Below are 19,726 nucleotides of genomic sequence, written 5' to 3' on the forward strand. Positions count from 1 at the left end.
GATGATATAGAAAAGGTAAATTACTCTACTAAAGTCAATGAAGATACAAAAAGGCATAATGAATGAAGATGGTGAAAAAGATAAACTTTTGAGTGAAATCCAAAATAAAGATATCATTATTGAAGATGAAGCAAATGTTGAGCTGGTGAAGGATGAAAATATTTTACTTGATGCCATTGAGCCAATTGAACATGTTGATTTTATTGGCATTGAAAGTATTTTTTGTTCTAAAGTTCCTCTAACAACTTTTGTGAAAGATCTGCAGGTTGATAATGAGTTTGTATTGTTCTTTGAGATTATATGTTTGCTTTTTTTTACAATATTCGAGTAAGATTCGAGGACGAATCTTTTCAAAGAAAGGGGGAATGATGAGAACCCATGTAGCACAAGGAATCTTACTTCAATAAAGATCTTAATCCAGCAAGGAGTCCTGATGGCATCAAGAGTTCAAGCGATAAAAGGAATCCTATTTCCATTAGGAATCTTAATCCAATTAGGAGTCCTACCGGAATTCAACTTTGATTAATCGTATTTCATTCATGGATTAAAGCCCAACGTAAAGACATGAAGATCAGATATGATTTATGTCGAATTCAAGCCCAAACGTAAGGCCCAAGTCCAAAGTTGAATATTCAAAGTCAAAATCTAAGTCAAAATAAGAGTCTTCTTTTAACAAGTCCAAGTCAAAATAAGAGTTTGCAACTCTTTTACTTCAAGTTTTCTTTATTTAGGAGTCTTGGCAGCATATCCTAGTCATTCTAGGATTAGGATTATTTTGTTTTAAAACTCTACAAATAGAGCTATGTAATTCAGCAAAAGTATATATAAAATCTTTGATTGAATAGAAAACCTTGTTTTTGCTTAAAGAGTTTCTTTGAGTGTTCTTAAGATTAAAGCTTATTGTTTAGGTTTTGATTTCACTTCTACCTTAATTTAATTCTATTAAATTGTTAGTTTTTAGGATTAATTAAGTTCATCTCATTATAGCTATTGATCTTATTTCTTTATAAATAAGGGTGATAGTTCCGCAAATAACTTTTGGCAAACCTTATAAGTATTGATCTTGGCGAGTAATCTTCTCATCCAAAGAAGGTTTACATCACTTCTATAGGAATCTTTCATTCTTTTTGGATTGCGAGTCCATATTACTTTTTTCATCTTATACTAACTGTCACTTTTTAGTAGTCTATTTGAATTAGAAAAACATTTAATAGACATAATTATAAAAAGCTAGAGTTAAATAAGACAAAAATTCTTCCTTTATAGGTATTGTAAAAATTATTACACCTATTCCAACACAGAAATGGAATAGAAAAAAATTAAAATTGCATCAGATATATAAAAATGACAGATAATTAAAAAAAGTTATTTAAAAAAGAAATACTTAGTATAAAATGGAAAAAATATATCATTCTTTAAGATATTTACTATTCTTAATAAAATATTTAGTTCTAATAGAATTATGATTAATCAATTTACTTAGTATTTTGTATTAGGATACATGAATGCTCTATTATTATAACCGCTTTAAGGTTATATTTTTTATTACTATTTTTAATTTTTTTTATAAAATATTGATATTAGCAACTTATTTATATTTCTAAATAGCTGCCAAGACCATGTAGAAACTTGAGGAGGCATGAAGGACTTGAATGCTAATTTTGCCTAGTCATATTGATACATGTTCAACGTAAATGACCTTTGCATGAATCCAGCTAAATCATGAAAGTATAAGAGATAAAATAGTTATTGAAATCAAGGATCTAAGATTGTTCATCACTCTGATCTGAAATAATTTTACTAACGAATGTATGATTGGTTAGAAGGTTATTGAGAGTATAAAGCATAAAAGACTTAAAATCTTTCTACAAATAGAAGAAAAAAAAGTTTTCAATTATCGGGATTTAGCTTATAGTAGTAAAGGTAGATAGTATGATTGAAAAATAAAGAATATAATCTCATTAGTTTTTATCTATAACTTGATCGAGATAGTGTATAATGTTCACATGCATTATGTACACGTATGAGGTACTCAAGCATGGTGGAGCTTATTAGAAGGAGAAATTTGGAATGTGCACAACTAGTTGTGAACCGAGTTTCACAAATCATTGTTAAACTAAATGACTCTAACTGTTGTTACAAATGGTTTGAATAAGTCAAACATTAGTTGGACTATGACTTGTTAATAATACAATTTTATAGGAAGATAGTTTATGCTTGATTGTAGTAGATCTTCCGCAAGTTAGTTATTCCTTCATCTGTATAAATAAATGGATTTGATGATTAATAATATATATCCATTTCATCTCATATATCATATTCATAATTATTACCTACAAATTGGTATAAGAGCATTAATCTAAAGGGATCTGTGAGATTCACAAAATAAAAATATAAAACTCTTAAACACATAAAACCACCAAATAACCTACACACAAGCATAATAGAATCAAACACTTCTTTCACTGCTATTCCACCACTTGTATTAGATGGAATAAATTATTAGATGTGGGTTGTTAAAATGGAAACATATCTTGATACTCATGATTTATGGGAAGCCGTCGAAGAAGATTATAAAATTTTTCTTTTGCCAAACAATCCAATGATTGCTCAAATGAAAAACCATAAAAATAAGAAGCTAAGAAGATCCAAAGCCAGATCAATTTTATTTACAGTTGTTTCATCTGTTATTTCAACAGAATAATAAAAATGAAAAAAACTAAAGAAATCTGGGATTTCTTGAAGCAAGAATATGAGGAAAGTGAGAAGATCAAAGGAATACAAGTGTTGAATTTGGTGCAAGAATTTGAGATGCAAAGGATGAAAGAGTTGGAAACTATAAAAGATTATGCAAATAAGCTTCTAACTATAGCCAATAAAGTAAGACTTCTTGGTATTGTTTTTTTCGATTATATAATTATTCATAAAATTCTTGTAACAATTCTTGAAAAGTTTGAGGCTATAATCACTTCCCTAGAAAACATAAGAGACTTGTCAAGCATCACCTTGGCAAAATTATTGAGTGCACTGCAGGCTTAGGAACAAAGAAGGCTCATAAGACTAGACAGTTCTGTTGAAGGAACTTTATTAGCAAAATCTCATAACAATGATAGTGGTAAGAACAAGAAAAAGAATAATAACAACAACAACAATAACAAAACCTCTAAGAACTTTCCATCATGTCCTTACTGTAAGAAAATTAATTATTCACAAACAAAGTGTTGTGGAGGTCCAATGTAAAATGCAACAAGTTTGGACAATTAGGACATGTGAAGAAGATTTATAAATCTTGACAACAGCAAGGGAAAGCAAAAGCTGCTATTGAATAGGTCGATGAAGAACAACTTTTTATAGTATCTTGCTTTGCTACTTCAATCTCAATAGAAAATTGGCTAATTAATACTGGTTGTACATACCACATGACTTATGATCAAGAATTATTCAAAAATCTTGATACAACCTACATCACCAAAGTCAAACTTGGAAATGGAGCAAAAAGTAGCTGTAAAAAGTAGAGGAGTTATGGCAATTGAATGTTGCACAAGTTTGAAACTAATTTCTAATGTTCTATATGTTCCTGAAATTGATCAAAATCTGTTGAGTGTTGGTCAGTTACTGGAGAAAGGCTACAAAGTTCTCTTTAAAGACAAAAGTTACATGATTAAATATTTAGATGGTAAAGAAATGTTTAGAATTCAAAATGAAGGAAAAAGCTTTGCTTTGAATTTGATAGAGGAGGAGCAAGTTGCTATGCACAAGGGTGAAAATAATACAATATTTTGGCATAAGAGGATGGGGTATTTTCATCATATGATGCCTTGCTTCACATAAAAAGATGATATCGTGCAAAGGCTACCTGAATTAGAAAAAGAATTAGGGTTTAATGTGCCACTTATCAATACGATAAACAAACAAGGCTACCCTTTCCAAAAGGTAAATCCTGGAAAGCAATACAAAAGCTGCAATTGGTGCATACAAATATAAGAGGACCTCAGAGAATACCATCTTTGGATGGCAATAATACTATATTTCTTTCATTGATGATTATACGAGAATGTGTTGGATTTATTTCATGAAAAACAAAGCTGAGGTTGCTGGCATCTTTTATAAGCTTAAAACTTGGGTGGAAACTCAAAGTGGAAGAAAAATATAGATGATAAGGTCAGATAATGCAACTGAATATACATCTAAAAAATTCAGCAAATCTTATGAAGATGCATGCATTGAACACTAATTGACAGCACCTTACGCCTTATAATAAAATGGGGTTGTGGAGCGCAAAAATAGAACACTAATGGAGATGATGAGATATTTGCTTCATGGCAAAGATCTTCCAAAAAACTTTTAGGCAGAGGTAGCAAAAACAACAGTCTTTTTGCTAAACAGATTGCCATCAAAATCTCTTTCAAAAAAGACTCCATTTAAAATATGGTATTGTTGTAAATCAAAATTGTTGTATTTGAGAACTTTTGGTTGCTTATGTTTCTCTTACATTCCTCAGGTCAAAAGAGACAAACTTGATAAAAAGGTAGAACTGGGAATCTTTGTATGCTCCAGCTCAACATCAAAAGCTTACAGGATTTACTTGCCATAAAGCAATAAAGTCATTGTTAATAGAGATTTGCTATTTCTTAAGACAGAAAATTAGAGCTGGAAAAGTAAGAAGCAACCTGATTTTCAAGAGGAGAATGAAGATAATGTGGATGATCAACCTATTAGAGGAACCAGATCACTTTCTGACATCTATCAAAGATGTAATGTTGCTTTAATGGAACCCACAAGTTATGAAGAAGTTGCAATTGATTATAAGTGAATAGTTGTAATGAAGGAGGAATTCAAGATTAATAAAAAAATTCAAACATCGGAGTTGGTGAACAAACCTTAACATAAGAAGGTTATAGGCATCGAGTGGGTTTACATAACTAAACTTAATCCTAATTGTTCTATAAACAATTATAAATTGAGGCTCATCATGAAAGGATAAGCGCAGATGTCTGGGGTAGATTTCTCATTAACTTTTGCTCATGTTGCTAGATTGGATACCATAAGGAGGTTATTGGCTCTTGTTGCATAAAAAGGCTGGGTTATACATCAAATGGATGTTAAGTCAGCTTTTTTAGATGGATACTTAGAGGAAAAAATTCATTGTAGAGCAACCTGAAGGGTTCGTGGTTCAAGGACAAGATGAGAAAGTGTATCGATTGAAAAAGGCCTTGTACAGTTTAAAACAGGCCCTAAGATCATGGTACAACAGATTTGATGCACATTTAATAAACTTAAGCTTTAAAAAGAGTCTAAGTAAATTTACTCTATATATCAAGACGTTGATAAAGAAACACTTGTAATATCCTTGTATGTTGATGATTTACTTGTCATATCACTTAAAGTTTAAAGAAGGTATGAAAGATGCTTTTGAGATGACTGATCTTGGAAGAATGTCATTTTTTCTTGGCATGCAGGTACAACAGAGTCAAAGTGAAATCTTTGTAAGTCAAACCAAATATGCAAAGGAGATTCTCAAAAAATTAAAAATAGAGGATTGTATGCTAAGAACAAATCTAATGAATTAAAAGAAAAAATTTAACAAAGAAGATGAGCTGAAAAAGTCAATGAAGGGTTGTACAAAAGCTTAATAGGTTGCATAATGTACTTAACTACAACTAAGCCAGGCATTGCACGCTTTAAGTTTGTTGACAATGTACATGCATTGTGTAAGTGAAATTCACTTTTAAAGAGCAGAAAGAATCCTCAGATATGTCAAGGGCACGGTTGATTATGGAGTGAGGTTCCAACAAGTCAAGAACTTCAGTCTTCATGGCTATTCTGAAAGCGATTGGGCTGGAAGTGCTAACGAGATGAGAAACATTTTAGGTTATCATTTCACTTTTAGTTTTGGAGTAAAAAACCGCCGCCTTGCTTAAAATATCATGAAGAGTTCCCGTAGGTTGAGCGCCTTTTTCAAGGAAATATAGAATAGTAGGAACATTTAAATAGGTTTGATTTTTTAAAGGATCATAACAACCCACTTTCCAAAGATCTCTTCCTTCTCTACAGGATCGAACATCAATTGTAATGATTCGATAAACGGCTCATTGGGGTAGAGGTAGAAAAAAAAGACCCTCCGTGGAAACGTATAAGAAGTTTTCTCCTCGTACGGCTCGAGAAATAATAAAGAATAAAGAAGGAGAGTTTTAAATGCGAGATCTAAAAACATATCTATCTGTGGCACCGGTAATAAGTACTCTATGGTTTGCGTCTTTAGCAGGTCTATTGATTGAGATCAATCATTTTTCCCGGATGCGTTGACATTCCCCTTTTTTTCATTCTAGTTATCAACGTGCGCGTGCAAGGGGTGAAGAAAATTAGAGATATAATTAAATATTTATGACTACTGCCCCCCTCCTCTTTTTTATTTAATTAGAATAAGTTAGAAAAGAAAAAAGAATAAAAGTGGATTCAACCGCAGCAAAATAAAATTCGGAACTTGGGGCCCAGCTTCAAGTAAAGTAAACTAACTTCAATTAAATTATTAAATTAAGATAAGAGAAGGGAAGTAGAAATTTGGTATAAAAGATATTTTAGAGGCTCATAAAGGCCCATTTACAGGTCAGGGCCATAAAGGCCTATATGAGATCCTAACAACGTCGTGGCATGCTCAATTATCTCTTAACCTAGCTATGTTGGGTTCTTTAACCATTGTTGTAGCTCACCATATATATTCCATGCCTCCTTATCCATATCTAGCTACTGACTATGGTACACAACTGTCATTGTTCACACATCACATGTGGATTGGTGGATTTCTCATAGTTGGTGCTGCTGCGCATGCAGCCATTTTTATGGCAAGATAGTGTTCAAAGAAGTAAGAAATTATAGCATAGTTAACAGCATCAGCTGAGTATGTAGCAGTTGTATCAGCTGCAAATCAGGCTCTTTGGCTTAGAAAACTCATGGTTGATTATGCATGGAGCAAATGAGAGTATACATATTTTTGTGGATAACCAAGCTGTGGTTTTCGATTGCAAATAATCTAGTGTTTCATGAAAAAAAAAACACTTCAAGATAAAGTTTTACTTTCTAAAAGAAGTACAAAAGCAAGGAGAGGTGAAGTTGATTCATTGCAACAAAGAAGATTAAAGTGTTGATGTTCCAACGAAAGCACTTCCTAAAGCAAGGTTTGAATTTCTCAAACAAAGACTTGGAGTATGCATCTTCTGAATCAAGGAGGAAATTGTTAAACTAAATGACTCTAGCTGCTATAAGTGGTTTAAATAAGTCAAGCATTAGCTGGACTATGACCTTTTCATAATGTAATTTTATAGAAAGATAGTTTATGCTTTATTATAGCAGATTTTTTGCAAGTTAGTTGTTCCTTCGTCTGTATAAATAAATGAATTTGATGATTAATGATATATATCCTTTTTATCTCATATATCATATTCACAGTTATTACTTACAATCATGCATACTATCATAGACCTATGAAATCATTCCTATTTGAAGATGAAATTCATTGTGATGTAAGACCTAACGAACGTGAGTTTCAGCTTTTATATCATGCTTAATCGAGGGGCAAAAGGATCATCTTTCAAAAATTTTCATTAGATTTTATATTTTTTGATGCTACATGGAAGCAATAATTTAGCTAAAGAGCAACGAATCTTAAGAGAAGCCAAGAAATGCCAGCAGAATGAAGCAATAGGTTCATGTTCGACGCTGAAAGATCTTAATCATTCTGTAATATCAATAATTGCCAATCAGTTGATGAATTGTTTTTATTACGCAAGGCATTAAAGATTTTTAAATAATATTCGTGGAGTTTCTAGAACAGATTTTCTGGAAGTCTTACCAAAGTCTTGACTACTGCATCAGCTGAAATTTGGTGTAGTGGACTCCTTAAAAGATGTCAAGCAATTAAAGCACATAAAGGAGAAAGCTATTGCCAATGCTGTTATATAGGATAGGATTTGGAGCTCCTCGAAATCAAAAAAAAAATACAATGGAAAATTAAAGTGAATACTGATACCTGAAGCTATGTTGAACTTTTCAATATTGACCCTTTTTTTTCTCATATATATGCTATTGATATTTTCAACTTACTACAACATGCTAGCAAGCAATTAGAGGAATTAAGGAAGAAAAGTCTGGCAGTCAGGGCTACAATTGTTTATATAGAGAAAAAACTTATGGGCTATAGAAAAGGATATAGTTTCCTTGCAGAAACCATTGAAAGCAGCAAACCGAAGAAAGAGTGGAACATACAAATTCATACTTATACTAAAGAAACAACATCATGATATGATGCAATCAGTTCCTTCAAATCTGTAGATGAGAATTAAATGCAATCATAAGATTCCCTTTTCTTGTTTGTTAGAACACAAGGTAATCGATGTTGAGTTTTATCAGGCTAGTACGTGATAATTTTTTTGAATTTATTGTTGTTGTTTTAGACTTCGATAATGCGAGTCATATGATATTTCTTGGATCTTTGTTTGAAATTCTGCTCAATATATAATTTGCTGGATCATTAGTTATTAATCTTTTAGAATAAAGTATATTTCACAGTAGTTACTCCTTCACTAATATATATGGTTTTGTCCTTCTTTTTCCTGAAGGCAGAAATTGTCAAAAAATAAGTTTACAAATGATGCTACCAATATTGACAAAGTCCAACATAAATGAAAAATGTCACATTGGGATGGGCTACTGGTTTATAGTGATTCTGTCTAAAGGAAAAGCTAAGAGGATCATCATAAAATTTGTTTAAATATGCAAGGTCTAGAACTTAAGAAAAAATGGAATCAGAGGAGTATAATAACCACTAGAATAAGAACTTTTCAAGCTAATGATAGTCTAAGCTACCCAACTTAAATTTGAACTCGGTACACTTTGATAAGGTAATAATGAGATGGATTGATTGACTTCCATTAATTGGAGTGAGGTGCAAGACGTCCCTTTGACATACTTCGTGAAAAACCAATAAACTATCTACCTGAACCTTTTCTTGTATTGATATTTTACTGTTCCATTTCAATTGTTATCAGGTTTAAGCAAAATTAGGGGCTATGGAAAACTTGGAAGCTAATTCCATCCGAACTCCGTTGTACCATAATATTAAAGAAGAACCCACTTACATAAGCAATAACGAGAATTTATATGCAGAACATGATCAAAAGAGAGTTGATAAATTCTATTTTGCAAGTAAAGACACAACTTTCATAAGTGAAATTGGACAGGCAAAGAAGATTATTCAAAGTGTGGATCAAAAATAAGCTGGGCTTTATAAGAAGATAAAGGAAAGAAAGGTTTGCAGCTATCTTTATTTCTGTATGGTTGTACTAATTCTATTCTTTAATATGATGCAAGGATAAATAATATGTGATAAATGTGAAACATCAAGAATTAAATTCATGTTATGATAGCTTTCATTGACAGTTTGATCGAGATAGTGTAAGCTTAAGGTTGAAATGTTTATTGGACAAGGATAGGCTCATCAAGAACGATGTGGCTTGGCAGAAGGAGAAACTAGAACCTCTGGAACTAGCTGTAGACGAGTTAAGTTTTGCAAATAATACTTACAAAGAGAAAGCTAAATGCTTATTAGAAGATTAAAAGGAAGTTGATTTTCATGTAAGAATAATTAAATATATGAGTTGAATTTAGTGTACCATGTATCCTGATAATATATTGAAGCTAGTTGATTACTTTTGTTCTTGCAACTAAAACCAGAGTTTGCATTTTTGGATACTACATGGAAAGAATAGTATGGCTGCAGAGAAAAGACTTTTAAAGAAGATCAAAAGAAGCCAAGGAATAGAAGTCATTAGTACTTCAAGCTCTTCCTTAAAAAACCCTAACAAGCAGATTGCATGTTTGTTTTTCTTGAGACATAATCACAAACTCAATGAAGATTGGCATAGAAAAAACTTTGAAAATATCAAGCAGTTGAAACTGAAAAGAGAGAGAAAACAATTAGTATTGCTGCTGTAAATGGAAAGAATCTATACAAGAAAATTAATGTAAAGTAGTGCTCAAATCTGAATCCGCATAATCATATAAATAATTTTGTTAATTTACTAATACTTTCAATTTATTGCAACTCCTATACAAGGAACCAGAGGAATTAAGAAAGGAGCATTTGGCAAACAGAGCTAACATAAAGAATATTGAGAAAAAACTTCAAGGCATTGAAAAAGATATAATTTCTTTACAAATGCAAATGGCAGCATGAAACAGACTAAAGGATGATGCTTACAAGCGGATATGTTACTAAAGAAACAAGAAGCAGGGATAGTATAATTTACTTTGTACTAAGAAAAGAAGGTACATATTGATCATATAATCTACCCATATATAAAAATTTATGAACCCTAAAATTTTTTTGACATGTATGTTTAATTTTTGACACATAAAATTTTTATTTTAACATATGTACTTATTTTGACACATAGGATTCAAGCTTATGTGTAATTTTGTGGTCTTTTCTATTAATTTATTGATTAATAAGTTATATTCCTAATAAAATACTAATTCTAATCCTAATAAATAATACATTAATAATTAATTAGATTCCTAATTAGATAATGATTAATTTTTTAATTAGATAATAATTATAATTATAGAAAATAATATCTTTAAAGATTATATTCACTAATAAATTAATATTTTTAATTATATAATAATTTCTAATTTTAAAGATAGTAATATCAATTACATTGATAGTATTAATTTATATAATATTAAAATTAAATTAATAAATATTTTTAAGATAATTTTTATATTATTACGTTAATAAAATTTTAAAATTTTAAAAATTAAAAATATTTAAAAATAGTTAAATTTGTTGTTATTTTTTAAAATATTATAAATTATATTAAATATCAAAAATATTATTAAATTATATCTATAAACTTGATTTTATAATTAAAATAATAATAGCGGCCGTGCTAATAATTTTATAATCTCTTGCAATAATTCTTCTTGTTTAGGTAACTTTTCTTTTATAATTTTGCACTATTTACTAGGACCTTCATACAATATTCATAGTAACTTTTTTTTTTTAATTTGCATGATCTTTTGGCTTAATTATCAATTAAATGCTGAATTTTATATTTTCTTAATAATTTTATTTATTAATTTAATAACAAATATTTAATATTCTTAAAAATATTTTTCATATAATAATTTTTAAAATTTTATGGTAAAAAGATGAGGTAACAAGTTGACCATACTTATTAAAAAAATAATAGTTATGAATTAGTAAAAAAACGTTGGTGATAGATTTAATAACATGATCATTACAAATTTTACATACGTATATTTTTCACACATTATTATATAAACACAATAATTTTTTTACTGAATTACTATTTTCTCTTTTAATAAGCAAAATTAATTTATCATGTCGTTCTTTTCACTATAAAATTTAAAAATTATTTTTGAAAATATTTTTTAAAAAAGATTAAAAAAATATATTTATATTTTAAAATTTTAAATAATTAAATATTATTATCAAAAGATATAAAATTCAGAATTTAATGGATAATTAGACTATTACCTTTTCATAATAATTTTACCAAAAAAATAAAAAAGAGCGAAAGAGTAAAAGAATAAAAATAGAATGGTAACTTTTCTTCATTAATGTATAAATCAAATCAAGAAAGTACATATGATAGCCATGTTTGAATTGCAACTTAATTCACCCCATTTACTCTTTTTGTTCCATTTTACATAAAAGAACAAAACAAAGATAGGGCTTCTTCTTTTCTTTGTTACAACTAATAAATTTCTTTCTTCGTTCATTTCACATTTAGTTTTTGGTTGATAACATTTGATACAGGCTTTAATCCATGCTTCAATGCAGCATTCCAGACCAGGTCAATCCGGTCAACATCAATTGCTCCAACTTCATGGTGGCTCCATCCTTCTAGCAAGTGTACCACTCCACCTGCATGACAGGCATGAACTACTCCTCTGTCCATTGTATACTGCAATAAGATGTCAATCAATTAACAACATGCATGTATAGTTACTTATCAAAGAAGCAACATGCTAAACCACTAGCCAACTTTATTAATGTAATGAAAATACTTGAAGAAGATGCTAACCTCACAACTTCCAAGCCCTTGAACATCATCAGGCAGTCTCATGGCAGCAAGATCACCATAAGTGCAGTCTCTTCTGAATGACAATATCGGTGGGACAACAAATTGATGGAAATGGGCTCCTTTTGGAGCCCAACTTTGCTCTCTTGGTGTTATCCACTTGCCAACGATCCATGTCTACCATTGGGACCAACGTAAACCATCATAATCAAATTCATATACATTCTAAACCTCATTAAATTATGTGACCAAATGCTGCTATTATAGGCGTAGAATATTATTACGGATTCATTTACTGATTTAAATATTGAAACTAACTGTCTTTTAAACATAGCATTAAGAGCTTCTCTAATCAAATTTTTAAAAGTCTTAATGCTATCTAATTCTTAGAAAAATTTCCTAAGGATCATAATCAGTTAAAATGAATCTTATAAAGTCAGGAGGATTCTACCCATAATATGATTCTATAAAATCCAATTTAAGCAAGAACTTTATTTTTTAAAAGAAAGCTCTCGGCACCCATATATTTTTAGTACAAAATTTTAATGGGTATATGCTTTTCTATATTTTCTATTATCATATGATTAAAATATCCTCCAATTTGTTTTTGTGTAATGGCTAAATGTATAGTTTTAACCCAAATTTTGTTTTTGTATAAGATGACTTGATACCTTGCAGTTTTGGGCTGCCTGGTACTTGGTGACTTGGACAAGGTAGCTTTGACAATCCAAAGGAGCTTCCTTCTGAATTTTCTGGAATCTCTCAGTTGATAAAGTCAACATCTGCAAGGTACCCTCAAACAATCAATGTCTAAATAATAATATATACACAACAGTTAACCATAGCCTACTCAATATCGAATTATGAGTAATGACTATGGTTAATATTGTCAGCATGTGCCACCTATATTAGGAACAACCAGTGCACTAAGGGCCACCTATCCAACATTTTATCTCCAAACTAGTTACAGAAAAGACGCGTATATATAAAGAAATACGGAAGATAGGTCAACAGTACTTCAGGAGAAAGAAAAACAAACAGAGAAGGAAAAATGAATTGCTAGCCATTAGAATATAGTAGTACATTTATGAGTGCAGAGGCGGATGCAGCAAAATTTGTTTGGAGGAGGGTGGGTCAGACAGTACAAGATTCTTTTAGGACATGGAAAAGATGCTAAAATGGAACATTTTTATATGTGCTGAGAAAAAAAAACAGAAGGGGAAAAAACAATCATGTTTTATGAACTAATAAAGGGAAGTGGATAGAACTTACAAGGACTCTAACTTTCCTTCGGCAAAGATAAAGGGCAATGGCTCTACCAAGTTTTGAAGTAGCTCCTGTTAGAAATACTTCTGTTACCTCCTTGGAAATTTCATTTAGAATAACTGCAGCAGTTAAGGTATTTCCATGGACCACTCGAACTCTAAGGTCTGGGTGCTTGTTCACAAACAGTGTTCCACCCCCATTCAGAGCTTCATTCTGCAAAATTCAAATAACGGATCAGATTTTATGTTTTTTCACTTTTCCATTGCCTAATTACTAATGCAACATATGCAACATAGTAATAGATTGAGAGATAGAATTAAAAGAAAGGAGACAGGAAAAATATATATTTATCTATAGTGAGAGAGAGCTTGGAACCAATATTTGTTATTGAATTAGTCCAATAGGTGTAGATGGAGAAGTGGTTTTGGTGTCTTATTTTTATTAATCATACTAATATAAAATTTAATTTATCACTAAATTTATATTTAATTTTATTTTAATTATAAAATTTATAAATTTAAATTTATTTCGTTTCAATCATTCAAATTTAATTATACTTTAATTTAGTTATTTTCACAAATAAAAGATTAACACATCACTAAAATAGCCAATAAAAATACAATGATTTAAAAAGAGATATAAAATATGTCAATAGCTGATTAGTAAAATGACCGAAATTATAAATAAAATTAAAATTAAATAATTGATATATATAAATAAAATTGAATTAAATGTCAATAGCTATTGATAGATGTTATTTTTAGTTTCTTTTTAAATATTCGCAACTTATTATGTATTTTTTAGCCATAAAATTTTCAAAATGAAAATCGTCTATTCTTTTTATCATTATCATTTGTTTACTTTTAGGAAAACTATACATGATTTTGTAGAAAGCTTTCGTATGATAATATCTTAAATGCAGTAGCGGTGATGAGGTCAATAGTATTGATTCCTCAACTACCATGATCAGAAATCACCAGAAATTCAATTAAATGAATTTAGTTTGGCCTTTCATTTTTCTTTTTTCTTCTTAAAAAAAAAAATAAAATCAGAGTACGAACAAGAAACTATAAATAAACAAAGTACCACATTGCTGACCTTGTTCAGTGCAGCAAGGCTAATGACTTTGACCCCTTCTCTATCAGCCCTCAGGATGGCATCTTCTATATGGTTATTAATACCCTCTTGAGCAAATGGCAGGAAATACTGCGAAAACAATAAAATCGACTCAAAATTTGGCTAAAAACATTGTAAAGATCTGATAATGTTTTCAGAGAAGAGAGTGTGTGCGCACTGCACTGAATGCATCGCTCTCTCATCACACAAAATAAGAGCTGACCTGAAACCCGAACCTAGGCACAGCCCATGTGGCGTGCAGTCTGCCTCTCAAATTGTAGAAGGAGACAAGGAAGATCTTAGCCTTAGCCCACATGATTAGCATAACAAGGAAAGCCACAGGCCAGCCAGGCAACATAATGTTCCAGGGCGTGAATGCGTTCGAGGCCACCGCTCTGTTAACAAATGGTGCATGCATTGCAGAAGAAATATCTACTACATGAGCTAAGAACACGAAATCCGGTACCCTGCCCTTGTCTGCTACATGAAAGTGAAATATCACAAGTCAATGTTAACATCTTGTATCATAATTGGTACTGAGTATATATTGGATCATTTTGCTAATAGCATCTTATATCTTTTGTCAAGCTAAAATATCTGAATTTTATCTTAAATATGTTGGTCCGTATATAGATCCTGACATCTTACATTGACATGCAAACATCTAACATCCTATACTATTTACATAAGTAAACGTTGATTTACTATATAAAAAACACAGGAAAATAGGTGATTATTACTTATTGCTTGTCAACGTTAATACATACAGGAAAATAGGTGGTGGAAGAGACAGAGAAATCGGGTCACTGTCAGTGTAGCCTACTGTAGAGAGCACTTTGAGTTGTACTTGGTTGGTTTCCGATTATGAATATTATTGGAAGATATTGATCAAAGTTGATGGTTCCTAGCTGGCTAGTTGAATTTACACCATCATGTGGGTGCAGTGTAATAGTCATCATATTTATTGTTAAGATAATAAATGGAGATAGATAAAATAATTCAACACACTACCAATGCTTTGAAAGAATTCATTTTTTTTACCTGCATTGGTACTCATTTCTCTGTGCAGTTCCCAAGATTTGCGATTAAGAGTGTTCCATATCGCATCAAACAAGGGCATGAAGAGGCAGAAGTTGGTGCCCATCTCTGTGTGATGCAGGCTATGATACCTGTATACACCCCATGAAAAATATAGACCAGTCAATTTATGCATATTTCTTGTAGATACTTAAAATACAGCACATAGACAGCAGAAACAGTTCCTCTTTTCAATTTTATGAAACTTTGACAAGTACTAGAGTTGGCGTGAACAGTTGGACAATGCATTTACTCCCCCAACCACCATCCCTCCCATCCTTTTGCTCAGTCCAAAAGTTAGCAACCTTACCAGTCAATAAATTGTATAGCTGTAGAATGGACCTCTCCAATATGATTAGCATTGTCTTAAAACAAAATTGGATCCCCTAGAAACTGGACTATGCCCCTTAATTTTATTTTTATGTGATATTGAAATATGTTATTTAGTAAGTATATAATATAGCATATAACAAGATGTCCATATTGTGTAGTTTGTAATAAATAAAATGTCCATAGCAACTGAAAGGAAATTTTGGAGAGAAGGGTTGAATTCGAAAGGGAGAGAAGAGAATATAATCACTCACGATGGTGTGTAGAAAAGATATCTGAGAAATGGAAGACTATGGAACAATTGATGAGGGACAATTTCAACATTGGAATGTCCCAAGCATCTGAGGAAATCAAATGCCCAAACATAAGCATAAATCATGACGATTGATCCATATCCCATGATTAGAGATCCAATTATTGGAATTCCAATAACTGTGGCTAGTATAAGATGCTCCAAGAATGATGCATGGGCACCTACAAATCAAACAAATAAATAAATATGTTGTGTATAATTATAAATTGGGTGGGAATTACTATATCAAAATAGGTAGTTGGCTATTTATTATGAGTATTACCTGTAAAGGGATGGAGTACAGGAGATGAATGGTGGATTGAATGATAATGTGGAAAGAGATAACTTCCATGGAAGTATCTGTGTACCCAGTAGTACACAGGCTCTGAGATTAGAACATGGAGCATTAGCATGGCGATTAACCCTTTTGTGTTCCAAAGAGGGACATTTTCAATCAAGGATGGGAACATGTAACATGCCATGGATCCAATTAGAGCTTGAAGAAGTACGAAATTATCCCTGAAAATAACCCAAAATGAAAAAAAGAACATCTTAAATTTACAAATTAAAAAGAAGAAGAAAATAACAGGATGCTTAATTAATTAAAGAAGTTGATCATTCAAGAACATGTTAGCTAAATTACCAATTCCATTCTCTGTCAATCTGCTTAAAATCATAGCCTTGTTTGTTTATGCGACGATTATATGTCAAGAAAAGCATGCTAACGAAACAACTCCACAACAAATAAACCAATGATCGAAGAAAAGAGATGATCAGAATATGAAGAAACCAATCATCCTTCAACCTCAACTCCTGAGTTTGTGTGTGTATCACTTTTGCAAGGAGGGGTCCATATAGCAGATACTTCATAACAAAAGCATGAAAAAAAAAAAAAGATACACCAAATCAGCCCCTAAAAACTAAACAAAATACTAAAGAACAAGAATGATCATTAAAAAGAAAAACATAAATATGCAGAGATTTATGTACCTTGAATAAGCCGAAGTTCTCCCAGGCCCAACTTGAGAAGGGAGCAACCGTCTTCCCCATAGTAAAAATGACAAATTCTCAAGAATTGTTTCCTTTACTTTTCAGTTTGCTTTGCCTTGTTGGGTTTCTTAACTAGTATAACTCTTTTGGTATTGTAATGTTTCTCTTGTAATTAAACAAAAACAAAGGGAGAAATGCACTGATTTCAGTGACCCAATAGAGTATGCTAAACCTGAAAAGAATCTAAAGGGCAAAAGCAAGAAGCCTAAAATATCAAAACTAGACTTGAAGGAGCAAACGCAACGGCCAAGGGGGAAAGACAGTTTTTGAAAAGAAAAACACCGAGTACGCAAAGCAAGTGAGGTTTCCTTTCTTTCTTTCTTTCTTTCTTTCTCTCTCTCTCTCCTAAAGTATTTGCTCTTCAAGACTCAACTAGAAACAGACCACAAGACACCTACTTATATAGTTAACAGAAAAGAGAAAAGACAATATAATATATATATACAAAATAATATCGAAGACTTTTAGCTTCAAAGTAGAGCACTGTAGTTGATATTCTTAAATCAATCTTTATCTTACAACTACAAATTTCCATATTTGTCAAAATGAAAGATCTAAACCACGCAATAGCAAATTGGGTATAGTAATTAAACGTGTTCTCATTTGTTTTTTTCTTTTCTTTTTTCTTTTTGAATGTATGTACAAAAAAGTTTATCTAGGCAGGCTATTAGGCACACCAGCTGTACGTAGTGAGTGATGGCCAAAAGATACAAGTGGGATGCGAATTTAATGAATTGGATGGTTGGGGAAGTGGAAGATGTGCAGTGTGGAGGTGTCACAGTTAGGGGTGATATAGTGTTTAGACCAAGTCCTTATATGGTCGGGTATGTATTTATCGTAGAAAGATAAAGAAAAAGAAGAAAGAAATTGGCTTCAATCTCCATTATGAAGGCTGTAAGGAAGTTTTTGAGTTTTAGAGTGGGAAGGGCAGTAATGGTCTGCCAAAAAAGAAGTACGATTCCAAGGGGAATGCGAAAGGTGTGAATTGTTTCAGCCAAATAATGTGAATAAAGCAGCCATATAATTTTGACTTTAGAGAACTAATAATCTTTCATGTATCTTATAAACATATACTTACAACAACTACTTAAAATTGTATACGCCCAGAACTTGGAGATTTGTAATAATAATAATAATAATAATAATAATAATTCATAAATAGAATATGCATGCGAGTATGATTTGTGCCTTATTGGAATCCTCCAGAAAGATGGGTTAATTGAATTGCGCTTAAAATTGGCTTATTGCGACCTAACAAATAAATCTTTTTACTTGTAAAATAATATGGATATGTTGAGGATAGGGGGATTATGCTGCCACTTCGATATTTATAATTCGGACACTTGGCCAGGAGCTCGTGGATCATTACCATAAAAGGATGCCCGTTGCTGAATTGGTTGTAGCCCATCATATATTATCCCAACCGCGATACACTCTGAGTCGGACAGTCAAAGTTGGAGAATAGTAGTATACAAAAGATTGTTAAATTTATTATAATGATTACTTAATTATATATTTAGTTTCAATTTTGTCATTTAATTTTAATTGTTTTCATAATAATTATTTAATTTTAATTTTAATTGCATAAATGATCGTTTTAGTTTGGTTTCAATTTATTTCATATTTTCAATAGCATCAAATTCAAGATGATCGTATTTATCTTTTTACTCATAATTTTTCTTTTATTAGGTTTTTCACTTTGCTCAACACTCTCACTAAAAATTAATTTGTTTTACTGATACAATCTAGAATATCTCTCTCAATACCTATATCAATAAATCTCTCAAAAAGTAAATTACCCTCGTTAATTGATAGTGACTATGATGTGTTAGCTGGGGGTAATTCACTTTTTAGAAAGTCTGTTTACATAAATATTGAGAGAGACATTCTAAATAGCAACAGTAAAAACAAAGCATCTTTAAACGAGGATGGTGAGCAAAAGTGAAGAACATAATAAAAATGAAGAAAATTGTATGAGTAGAAAAGTAAAGATCAGATACTCTGAATTTGATAGTAATAGGAATATAAAACTTAAGTGACTTTCATGAAACAAAATTGAAATTAAATGATCACTATGCAACCCAAATTAAAGTTAAATGACTTTTAGAAAGTAAACTAAAATTAAGTAACTAAATTTAAACTGAGTGCATAGTTAGGTGACCACTGGTATAAATATCCCATTTATTGAATACCTCAAGATCTTTATATCATGCTCATAGGGCTTTTCTACTCTTCTTAAGATAGTTGGAATGTACTTATATATAGACATGATTCAAATTATATTGAACAACATATATGATCATCAATGCAAGAGTTGAAAGCCTCCATACTAGAATTTTGTGAACTACCACCCCTAATTTCTCAACATTATTTCAGATCGCATTAAAATCATGCAGGATCACTAAGCTATTAAACAATAGAAATTCGCTTGCAAAGATCACTCCATAAAAGTTTTATGTCTGCCTTAAAGTTAGAACCATGAGAAATGGCT

General features: G+C 31.1%; 1 protein-coding gene across 3 annotated transcripts; it reads right to left on the reverse strand.

The window, feature by feature from the left end:
• Positions 1-11,610: 11,610 nt before the first annotated feature.
• LOC8277242 (very-long-chain aldehyde decarbonylase CER3) lies at positions 11,611-17,652 on the reverse strand. 3 transcript variants are annotated; one of them, XM_002528162.4, is made up of 11 exons: positions 17,176-17,652; positions 16,829-17,049; positions 16,469-16,704; positions 16,148-16,367; positions 15,528-15,655; positions 14,710-14,966; positions 14,469-14,576; positions 13,377-13,583; positions 12,776-12,886; positions 12,108-12,281; positions 11,611-11,987 (listed from the first exon to the last, which is right to left on the reverse strand). In XM_002528162.4, exons 1-11 carry the CDS (start codon positions 17,233-17,235, stop codon positions 11,799-11,801), a joined length of 1,911 nt encoding a protein of 636 aa, XP_002528208.4. In that variant the 5' UTR covers positions 17,236-17,652; the 3' UTR covers positions 11,611-11,798. The 3 variants fall into 3 exon arrangements, with proteins under 3 accessions (XP_002528208.4, XP_048228175.1, XP_048228176.1); XM_048372218.1 differs by having other exon boundaries at positions 14,710-14,963; positions 17,176-17,649; XM_048372219.1 differs by lacking the exon at positions 16,829-17,049 and having other exon boundaries at positions 17,176-17,647.
• Between the last annotated feature and the right edge of the window lie 2,074 nt (positions 17,653-19,726).

The sequence above is a fragment of the Ricinus communis genome, chromosome 3 (assembly GCF_019578655.1).
Source record: "Ricinus communis isolate WT05 ecotype wild-type chromosome 3, ASM1957865v1, whole genome shotgun sequence".
Taxonomy (NCBI): Eukaryota; Viridiplantae; Streptophyta; class Magnoliopsida; order Malpighiales; family Euphorbiaceae; genus Ricinus; species Ricinus communis.

What these genes read in the sequence shown, in the direction of transcription:
- LOC8277242 (XM_002528162.4), bottom strand. Translation starts at nt 17,235, where the DNA reads ATGGGGAAGACGGTTGCTCCCTTCTCAAGTTGGGCCTGGGAGAACTTC. An exon ending in AGAACTTCGGCTTATTCAAG is followed by an intron (nt 17,050 to 17,175) that starts GTACATAAATCT and finishes TTTGTTATGAAG; the next exon opens with TATCTGCTATATGGACCCCT. An exon ending in GCCTTGCTGCACTGAACAAG is followed by an intron (nt 13,584 to 14,468) that starts GTCAGCAATGTG and finishes TGAATTTTGCAG; the next exon opens with AATGAAGCTCTGAATGGGGG.